This window comes from Liolophura sinensis, chromosome 4 (genome assembly GCF_032854445.1).
Source record: "Liolophura sinensis isolate JHLJ2023 chromosome 4, CUHK_Ljap_v2, whole genome shotgun sequence".
Lineage (NCBI taxonomy): Eukaryota > Metazoa > Mollusca > Polyplacophora > Chitonida > Chitonidae > Liolophura > Liolophura sinensis.
In genome coordinates, this window is record NC_088298.1 from 3,641,910 (window position 1) to 3,653,201 (window position 11,292).

Here is an 11,292-nt window from a genome sequence, read left to right on the forward strand (position 1 = left end):
TTTCCACGACGGTGTGTGTATACTAGAGTGGAGTGTAGTATAATAGAGTATAGTATAGGGGCAGTGGTGGTAGTGGGAGTGAAAAAAAAAGAGGCAAAACGTCGGCTTGTAAAGTTGAGTGGGACAGCTCGAAAAGAGCTCTTTGTCGCCAAAAACGAACCAATGGGTGAGCGGGATTTGCCCCAAAACGGACCAATGGACGGCCCCCAAAACGGACCTATACGCGCGCGAGAATGGTTGGAGATGGAGATTGCTTTTTTGTTTTTTTGTTTTTGTTTTGTTTTTCCCTTCATACATTCTCGTTTTGTTTTTACCTATGTGTGTTTTTTACAGGGAGATGACTAGGGTGGTGCGCGTTATAAACATTGACCAATGTCGGGACTTTCATATTGGCGATACAATCGTCATCACGAGACATATCTCACCGTGACACCAAAATAATGGACACTTACAGCATGTATTTATTCGTTCATTCGTTGATGTGTTCACTGTTCGAGTTCGAAAAAAATAAATAAAAAAAGTTTTCAGGTTGACGACCCTGGTCTTTTGTGTTGGTTATTGTCTTTACCTGTTGGTGAAGGGATAGTCTATCTATCTATCTATCTATCTATCGTTTTGATTGATGTGGCTAGGGTTCGGTCGGTGACGGCATTAGAATGACGACGGTGTCTTCTTTATGTCTTTTCTAGCCTGGCGAAGCTCCGTACAACACCGCAATGGAAAGACTGGGTAGCTTTCGTCACCGACCTGCAAAGCTACACCAGGGTACTTCGTAGTATGTTTGCGGATGGTAGGGTGAACGAGAGCCGACTGCAGGTGCTGCGAGCGTACACTGAAGACGTCTGTCAGCATGTCGAGGATTCCCGACCTAAGCTGAGATTCCTTACATGCGGTAGCGGTATACGGTACGCGGTATGCGGTACGCGGCAAAAAATCGAAATAGTTAAAATAAGTTGCAATGATTCCATAGGTACGGTCGCGGATCCGTTTTTTCATGCGGAAACGTATACGGCAAAATCAATCGCACCATGTAGCGATCGGTGCGGTATGCGTTTTCAAAACCGGACAGGGTATCCCAAGAAATGACGTCACTGGTGGGGTGTTTCCCCGACACGTGGTCGGAACTTGTTTAAATTGTTCTCTGGTTAGACGAAAGTACTGTTGGAATTTTTCTCCATCCAGCTGCAATTCCGAAACCAAGTTTTCGGAAAGCTCCCTGCTGAGCTCTTTGCCGCAAAATACTGTGGACCCACCATCGGTGTTTTCTCTTTTTACGCTTCTTTAGTTGCAACAACTTATATGACATTGCTATTATGGCAAGGTCTGAATCTTGCTCTAAAGCCACACGTCGTGAAATGGAGGAATGCGACATGTTTGCTCTGATAAAAACGCACCATGAATGAAAGAAAACGCATAGGTTACCGCATAAATGGAATCAGAGAAAGCGCATACCGCATGCCGTATCCGCGTACCGCGTGCCGTATACCGCAAACCGCATACCGCGTATATGGAATCTCAGCTCTATTCAAGCGTATTACGTAGAGATTGTTCGTCCCATGTTAATGTACGAAGTGCGACTCCCTCCCAACCACACAGAGGTCTATCAACGCTCCGTGTTACATACCTGTACATTGCTGTAAATAATAATTATACTGTTACCTTACTATGGAATCCATCCCCGGTTTTTGTGTTTTCTTTTTGTTTTTTGTTTTTTTTATATGGACTGGGTCAGTGTGTCAGGCTAGGGCTGGTATCTATCCCGATAGCTCCTATGTATTATGTATGGATGCACCAGCTGGCTGGAAGAACTGGAATCTCGTACACGTTTCTGGTAGAGTAACTTCCCCTGAAGAAACTGAAGAGGGCGTTGGAACACTGAAACAGCGCCCTCTGCTCGGCGTGGAAAAATTGTGCTGTCGTTTGGATACAGATTTGACCGATACGGTAGTGTATTTCACATTGGCGACTGCGCCTTTAATTTTACGTTGTTCAAGCACAATGGAATTTAACGGTCTATGCGAGTAGATTCAAGAGTTGCGGCACTTACATTGGGCGTCTCTGAGTTGTCTGAAAAAAGACTTCCGCCACGAGGTGGCGCTTTTTTACCCTATGTATTCTGTGTCAAGCATTTACATACAAGATTTATCAGAAGCTTTTGAATATGGTTGAGGTCTTTCAACCATCAGCTACCGTAACAGCTTTTTGCAATTTAAAAAAACTGCATAACAAGTTCAAGGCAAGGAATGTCCATAAAAGGCTAGATGAATATGATTTAAAAAGTTTTGTTAGCGGATTGTGGTCTTTTGAATTAGCTTTGCCACAATCACTGCGAATGGATGTAGTGCTGCATGATGGCACCTTCACTCCGATATTATTTCATGGTCACTATTATACAATCATGCATCCTTATGTTTTCTGTCGATGCGCACCTGAGGCACTTACAGGGTGTCTCCCAGTGAGTCTGAAAGACAGACCTCAACAAATATGCGCGCAACGATTTTGATAGCCTGACATATTTATTAGCAGCCTTCCAGTCTCGAGGATCATCTCCACATGTTAAAATGAAACCAACCTTTAATGGCGACCATGCCCTGTATTTGACCAATGCCTTACATACTAATTCATACCATTCGATTCTGTTTAAAATTTTACAAAAGTGAACTAGTGACTTTTGACCAGTCAAGGAGAACGCTAATGATTAGGAGTATTGAAAAGACTACTCGACTCTTACATTGGTTGCATAAACTGCTAGAACTTATGTGGAACTGAGGGCCTCACCATCGACAGCCATTTTGAAATGTCAAATGATTTGCATATGGGTTTGAATTGTAACCAAGCTCTGGCATTGAAATCCTCCAGAAAACTGTCATATTTTCACTGCTGTCTGTAGGCACAACTTCAGTCTTCATAATCCAACCCAGAAGGGCGTAAAAAGAACGAGTGGCATCAGCATGGACCTCATGGTTCCATCAATTTGACGTTCAGAAGTGTGCAGCACATTTCTTGAGAGTAATGGAAAGATGAAGTTAAAATTTGAAAAAAACATACCAGATGGACTAGGGTGCTGTAAAAGCGACAGATGAGCCGAACGAAGTAGTAATAGCATGAAGTCCATCTGATTGTATTAAGACAATCCCTACAAATCTGTTTAGTAGATGTGTACATGAATATTAAGTCCTTGTTTCTGGTCATCAGATTTATGTAAGAGGATGTGGACAGACCAGGGTCACAGCCTTCACTATTTATTTTTTCACGACTCAAAGTACAAAGTCCCATTAACACACACATCAGCACCTGGAATTATTTATAAATGTATTTATGGACACTGTGTAAGTTACCTGCTCTGAAGTGTGACCCAACAAGTAGTCTTGAACCAGACTGTGCAAGTGGGTGCAGGTGTACCTACCTTGAATTTCCGTCCCTAATGAAGGATGCAATCAGTTGTGTTGCTACTGTAACAACTCTCTTCTAGACAACAGAATGGAAAAAACAAAACAAAACAGGACATCCATTGAAAACCACGCCAAGAGATTCACATGCCTACACACAAAAAACATAACTATTAAAAGTTTATCGTTAAATAATGAACTTTCATTTGTATTCAGGTGATAGCGAGCTTTCTGATTGGTTAATTTTTTGCATTCCTACCATGATGAACCCAAAAAATATTTATGCTCTGCCACGTCCAGATTACTTTTACTAAAAATATACAGGACCAGGCCCATGTAAAACATGTATTTTCAATCTGTCGTATACAAACTTTTCAAAAATAATTCAAACCACCAGCAATCTTCATACCTCATTTGTGCAAATAAATTTGATGACCATAAGTACATTCATACAGTTCACACAGCATTATTTTTGTTCATAACAAAAAAATTACATTCAATCCTTAAAGGAATACTGTCAAGAAAATAAATTATTTGTGCCTCCAAACTGTTTAAAAAGATCATATTGATAGTATTTGGGCCCCTGTAACCACAAACGGCCTGCTTGTAGTCGTTCTGATGCAACCGGCGACGAATACCGCTCGGCTGAATATGCATATTGTGAATTTCAAAGCGAGGCTGCTGAGCCCGTGACGTCACGGTAAGAAGACTCTGGCTCCATGCGTGCAGAAGTTCTATAATAGAAGGCTATAAACACGCGACCAAAAGGCATTTATTTCGACCCAAATTTGCTGTTGTTTGAGAAATTTTTGAAAGGTAGTTATGCCTGTGATCTGTGCAGCTTACGGATGCAACAGTCAGCTTGTCAAGGGAGGTGGAATTTCTTTCTTTGCCTTTCCAAAAGATGCGACCACGAGGAAAGTCTGGCTTCATTATTGCAAGAGGGACTTCGATCTCAAGTACCACCACAAACTGTGCAGTAAGCATTTCTCCAAATGCATGTTTGATCGAGACCCAGAGAAGTTGGCGAGCCTGGGCTATGAAAATGCAGTAGCACGGCTAACAACAGGTGCTGTACCGGACATTCCCCTGTCAATTGAGATATCGAGTCCTTTGTCTGAAGTACCGAAACAACAACAACAACAACAACAGTCTGTTCGACCTGTCAGCACACCCCACAGAAAAGCTTTCACAAAACGTAACAGGAAGAGGGTAGGTGTCAAAATGATTTCGCAAATATTGTAAAAAACTGAATTTTCCCAGTTAATTTTTTCAACAATAAAACTGTTGAAAACTACAGTAAAAGTCTCAGAGCAAAGTATAGAGTACATAATGATAATATATAGGCCTATATATAGCTATGTTGTCATGTAGTCCAGTTACTATTAAAAAGTAGTATACGGTGTTATTTTTAATTTATAATAATCCTGCGGCGTGTCTGCAAAGTTATATGTATTTTTGGTATGGTTTTTCAGTTTAGCCCTGTATAACTGCGACTGAAGATGTTAAATTATAAACAGTTTGTCACATCTTTACATTTTTTTTATAGAAACAATAGTATTCACCAGTTCACTTCTACCTAGTATTAAAGCTACCACAATGCTACCATATGTGGAATATTTTTTACTGTGGTTCAACATAATCAATAAGCATTAGTTCATAAAATTATTATTTTTTTATGTATATTGTATTTAAACACTTATTTCACTATTTAGGCACTGGATGAACTCCTGGAGGAATTCGAAAAAGACAAGGAAAATGCTGATCCTGAGACATCTGGAGAAAATAGCCATTTACCTTCTGAAGCTGAAAGCTTTCAAGTGATGACAGAGAAGGTTGTTATAGAAGCACCTGTAACTAGATCAGTGGCAACCCAAATTGGAAAGGTAGAGTCCATGTTGGTAAACTCAGGGGAGGTAATTCAGTGGCATCCTGTACATTATTACCAAAATGTGGTCATGTTTTGAGTGAAAGTATAGTTTTTCGATCAGCTGTATAAAAAGATGGAGACTTCAAAAGCAATTTAATCCTCAAGCTTTGCCTCTTGTATGCATTCCATGATTCTGACTGGATATTGGTTTTTGTACTGCTCATTATATGGTCTAATTTTATTTAATTTTGTATGTTGCTTCATTTTGGGAACCCTTAGATCTGATTTGCATATTTTTTGCTGTAATATGATTATCAAAAACGGTGGAGGGTGGGTTGGGCTAATTCATATTCGCAATATGAGATTGTAACAAAGATTGAAACTCATTATTTGTGTGTCATACTGGGTATATAACCAAAAATTTTAAGGAAATTCAGAATACAGTGTGTTTAGTGTCATAATGTATGTATGGTTGATAGATTTAGACAGCGCAATATGTTCCATTTTCTTAAGCTGTTACAGATCTGATCTACTGTAAAATCATTGACTGTTTTTATTGTTGACAGAAGTCTAGCGGCAACATGGATAACTCGCTGGTATTGACCTCAACTGGTGTTGAGAATCAGCAGTACCAGAATATTTTGCTGACCAATGTACAGAAACTATGGAATAACAAACAGATGCTGGACATAACATTCCGGGCCGATGGTCAGGAAGTGCAAGTAAGCTCTTAGAGGCTTTCTAACTTATCGACCAGTGGTATTTAGTAGTAAACCTATAATAGCTTGCTTCACAAAATCACTCCTAGCATTCTAAACTTTTTATAATACCGCGCCAGTATAATGCATTCTGTATTTGTAATCAAGGTAATTTTTAGTGTTCATAACACTAAGCTTGCTTTGTGAATCATGCATTGGTCAGTGGGAATTTTGAAATGGGACGTATTACATCATTCTAGTGATGTAAACATTTTACTGTATGAGCTGACTATGCACGTCATAAATAGAACTGTAGCATGCAACATGTTTGACATTGTGCGGTATAAATCTGCAAGTCCTGATTGACTGCATCACCCCTTCTGTGATAGAAACAGCCATTGATATCCCATTGCCACATAAATAATGCGCATGTGAGATCAGCAGTGAGATGATAGGACATAGCCACCTGTTTAATTACAAGATAGGTGTGTTTAAGTTTCACATAAATTTTTGGCTAATTTCAGACAGGGAACTGTTTTGTTGTACTTCCGCGCCTCCTTTATTCTTTGAGCATTGGTAGTACACGGTAATGTTAACATAAGTCATAACATTGAACAGCATAAAATACCAGTCAAATAAATAGATAAGACGTAACATTGATGATTTTTAAGAAGTGTGTTTTCTGTTGCAGGCACATCAGCTGGTTCTGGCAGCGGCGAGTAACGATCTCTGTGATGCCCTCAGTCAGATCCGGAAAACCACGAAACATGCTGTGCTGGATCTGAACAGATCAGGTATTACTATGGCAGACCTCAAGGAACTTCTTAACTATCTTTACTGTGGTAAGATGCAGTTAAACCCACAGACATGTCAGGGTGTAGCCAAGGCAGCCAAAACCCTTCACATCCCTCAGGTGGTGGCTCTCTGTGCACTTTTCAGAGCCACATTCATACCAGGAACTCCACTAGCAGACTCTCAGATAGGTGTGACCAGTCAGACTCCCATTTTAAATGACATGTGGAAAGTAGGGCAGACAAAGGAAGTAGCTACAACACATGCATCAAGTACCAAGTCCAGCCCTAAGCCTGGCCCCAGCTTTGTACCCGCACCGCCGGTCATTGACCAGTCCACGGTCACAAGCCTGACAGAAAGTAAGATCCCACCCCCTGTGGATAAAGTGGAGCTATACAGAGAACTGACAAGTCACAAACAGAAGTGGATGGCTGATGCCAGGCCTCTACCCGTTCCCAACAAGATAGAGCCAGCTGATGAATCTTCCGAGAACTTTGCTGGGGCTAAACCAGGTAAGAATTCCACCGCGGTAAAACCTACCCAGGATTTCAAAATGGTAAAAGTTAAAGAAGAGCCTGTTGACGATTTCCCAGACATGTCCCCAGCTGCCAGTGTCACCCAGTCTAATGAGTCTGCTGGTAAAAGTGGAACAAGTCCCAACATCGTACAACAGGTCACAGACATGGACTCAGTCATTCCAAAGGTAGAAGATCCCAGCTTCTTGGCTGACATTGGTGATGTCAGTGACTCAGATTCCATAGGCTTGGGAGGTGACACTGCTGATTTGAGTAACAAGGAGAAGGCCACCACAGTTAATCCGCTACCTTGCCTTGTTAAGCAGGTCGCTGCATTCGGTGCAGCAGCAACTAAACCGCACACGCCTCCTGTGTACTACAAATATAAGCGAAGGAAGCAAAGGCGAGGAAGAACTCACTATGTTAAACCTCAAACCATAGAGCCTGTGGATTCTGAGCCTGTCAAAAAGCAGAAGAGAGATACAGAGCAGACTAATAACCAGTCTGTGAGAATTGTACATGCGCCTCTACCAACAGGTGCTACTCTCGTCAACCATTGGCTGTCACCTCGAATGGCAAGACAACAACAGCAGTAGAGAAGTCTATTGACGTAAGAAACACAGAAGAGGAGACTCTACCAAAGTACCCCTCCTTTCCTTCTACCAGCGGCGACGCCCAGCTCAAGACCTATGTTCAAGTTGTAAAGCAGCAAGCTACAACAACCACAGAAGTGAAACAGTCGAAAGATCCTGCCACTCTTATCAGCAAGGGCGTGATCAAAACCACAATACCTGCAGCACCAGCAGCAGCGGCAGCTATAACTGCTGTCCCGTCAACCTTTGACACAGATCACCAGGGAAGTACTGAAGCTTTGGCGTCGTGCTTTGTACGGGCACGGGGCATAAAAAATTACAAAAGTTCGTACAGCACACCGCATTCATTGAGAAATTATGATGCCCCCAACTCAAAATACAGGGATGTTAGCCTGGGAAAAGATGCAATGGACAAAATAGCAAACAAGGATGGGAAAAACTGATACTACCATAATCTGTTGTGAGAAATGGTTGCAAAGGGGGATTTCATATCTCCTGTATCCTCTGTCATTTTTTGTTTAGTTCTGTGGAAAGTTGTGAGAAGCACATTCTTCGTAAACATTTCCCAGGTGAGCTGATCTTTGCAGACACTAAGGAAGGACAAGAAAAAGTCGAGCTGGAAAAGAACACTTCTGAAGATAAAAAAGTGATGTTTCTCTGCTCTTGTTGCTGGTATGTCACCCACAATGAGAGGTTTATCCACCTCCACAGATTCTACCAACATGAGGTGCCCATTCTCAAGAACATGATAGAGCCGTACTGTGAGGCTTGCGAGCTGTTACTGAACAATGACACGGACATGGAGGCTCATCAGAAGCTGCACTGTAATCACTACATTTGTAACACCTGCTACAAACGCTACATTTGCCTTGATGCCCTCCGCCATCATGTCAGGGAGGCACATAACATCCAGGGCAATACTGAGCTGTCCATTCGTCAGGTTACGTATGACTGAATAGGAACAGCCAATAAGTGCTCTCAGTCATTTAGGGCTCTCTATCACTTACATAGACAATCACATCTTTTTACATATGTGCATATGTACATATGTTCCGCTAAAAATTTATATAATACATATAATACATAGGACCCATTCCGATAGATATCAACCCTAGCATGACACACTGACACACTGACCCATACTATTGGCGATCGTCTCAAGGATGGTAAATGAGTACCCGATTTAAATAACAACAAATCATAATTAATTTTCATGGGATATTGTAAATTAAGTGAAATAAAGTAATACAATGTGTTTAAATGAATTGTGACATGAGTTTGCATAAAATTAAATCCCGCTCGGTCTCGTACACGGCTCGCAGCTCGGGTTTGACGAGGGATTCCCAGTCTGGGTCAGACCAAGCCATGTACACAGAGTCTGTGTCCATCTCACAGTACTGCCAATCCGCCTTGTCGAAAAAACGAGCCATGAAATCGTAATAAAATTCCAGCATGGGGAGTTTGGCATACTGGTAGACCATGCACCCTATTTGCAAGGGGGGGGATTGTAGCGAATGGTCTTGCTACTCGTCACTTCAAAGGTGGTCTCGTCGATGGGGTCGACGGATGCAGGGTAGGCTTGTCAGTATTAGACATATATACATAGCAGGTGAGTTGAACATAACCGCGGCTGGGAACAATGTAGCGTCACGCGCACGGCTCAGCCAGGCCGACGATCATGATCTATGATGTCCAATAATTATTGTTTTATTCCAATTTACATAGAAAAGGCACCAAATCCAGAGAATAGGACCACAGAAACGTGTAAGGCAACATATAGGTAAAAAATAAGCTGATAACTTGGAGGCATACGGTTATGTAGCACTCGCTGTGCCACTGCGAAAGCAGTTCACCCGTGAGTCTCAAGTATCGAAAATTGAACCGTTCATAGTACAAAATATGAGACGAGCCCTACAGCGTCATCTACGATGTCCAATAATTATTGTTTTATTCCAATTTACATAGAAAAGGCACCAAATCCAGAGTGTGACGGTATACTACATGGAGGGGGTCAGAGTGTTTGTTTTGAACGATTACCTGGAACTGTTTACATTTCTTAATGGATATTAACACATTCGCTCATAACTACATACATGTATATGCTGAATACGTTGTACGTGCAGGCCTGTGTACATGTACATGATTTATATATGTACATTTATTGTGCGCATGATTTTTTGGAAACGGACCCTTTTTGTCACCAAGTCTGAGATGACCAACGCTGAATGTGGAAAGCAACTACTCATACATGCACATGATTCAACATTTGGACTTCAAAGACTATCCAAAAAGTCAACATACTCGTTATTTAAAACGAAATAGTATGCAAAGAAACGAAAATGAAAAAAACTCAATGCCTACCAACAAAAATGAAAAATGTCAGCTGGCCGGTATGGGGCTCGAACCCGTGACATTCGCGTTATTAGCCCGACGCTCTGCCGACTGAGCCAACCGGTTATTCATGCAATACGGTGGCTTTTCAACCTCCGTAATCAAGCGGCGCCTGCTGTATACGTATATCAGGCAGTTGAAGATCAGGTCTCCGTGTTTTAAAAAGATAATTTTTAAATAAATTAAAATAAAAATTGATTCTCATCAAGAATGTTATTTTCTGGGCCGTTTATTCGCGTACCTCTAGGCCGGAATATTCGACCTTATAGACGGGTTGATTATATGAAAGAACCCACAAAGAACTAACAAAACCAGTAGAGCATTATAATCCTGGTTTGTTGTCCGTGTAGACAAGGCGAGTGTATACATCAGACTGATACGGAGTTTGCTTGACTTCAGTTTTGGATCCACTGTCTATACATCAAAACCTGAGTCTTAGAAAAGATAGCGCTGTAGAGTGGCGTACCACCGAGGTGATCGACCTTTTGTAAGACAACCCCGGCTTGTAAAGTTGGAGGGAAACGCAGGGCGCGGGCCTAAGTGAGAGCACTAAAAGTGATGTATCATTGGCGGGCGTGTTTTCATATATCCATCTCGGCTACATTTTCCCGCGCGTTTCATACAGAATCCTCCGCCTGGCAGAGCTGTGCGCGTGACGCTACATTGTTGTCAGCCGGGGTTGTGTTCACCTCGCCTGCTATCTATATATGTAATATATGTATATATGTCTAATACTGACAACCCTACCCTGCACCGACTGACCTGCCTGCCTACCTCCCAACCAGCCTGCATTGGAAATACATAAGTAACAGCAATACATTATACACACACAAGAAATTTTGGTGGTTTTTTTCCACGCCGCGGGATGTATGTGTATATACTAGCGTGATATAGCGTGTAGTAGACTAGAGCACAGTATAACAGTATATGGAATATAGATATAGATAGATAAATAGAGAAAACAGTGGTTTGTTTGTTTCAGGCTGGGTATAAATTAGGCAGAGTTTTAAGTAACACCAATACATTACGTATATACACAAGACA

The 11,292-nt window shown here is 41.6% G+C and overlaps 1 protein-coding gene across 1 annotated transcript; it reads left to right on the top strand.

The window, feature by feature from the left end:
• The first annotated feature begins 3,896 nt into the window (after positions 1 to 3,896).
• Positions 3,897 to 5,356, top strand: LOC135464601 (52 kDa repressor of the inhibitor of the protein kinase-like). The gene is made up of 2 exons (XM_064742044.1): positions 3,897 to 4,601; positions 5,105 to 5,356. Exons 1-2 carry the CDS (start codon positions 4,212 to 4,214, stop codon positions 5,354 to 5,356), a joined length of 642 nt encoding a protein of 213 aa, XP_064598114.1. The 5' UTR covers positions 3,897 to 4,211.
• Positions 5,357 to 11,292: the final 5,936 nt, after the last annotated feature.

Bases quoted from the DNA above. Each gene is read 5' to 3' on its own strand.
- LOC135464601 (XM_064742044.1), top strand. From the start codon at position 4,212: ATGCCTGTGATCTGTGCAGCTTACGGATGCAACAGTCAGCTTGTCAAG. The intron at 4,602-5,104 runs GTAGGTGTCAAA...TTCACTATTTAG, and splicing joins CAAAACGTAACAGGAAGAGG to GCACTGGATGAACTCCTGGA.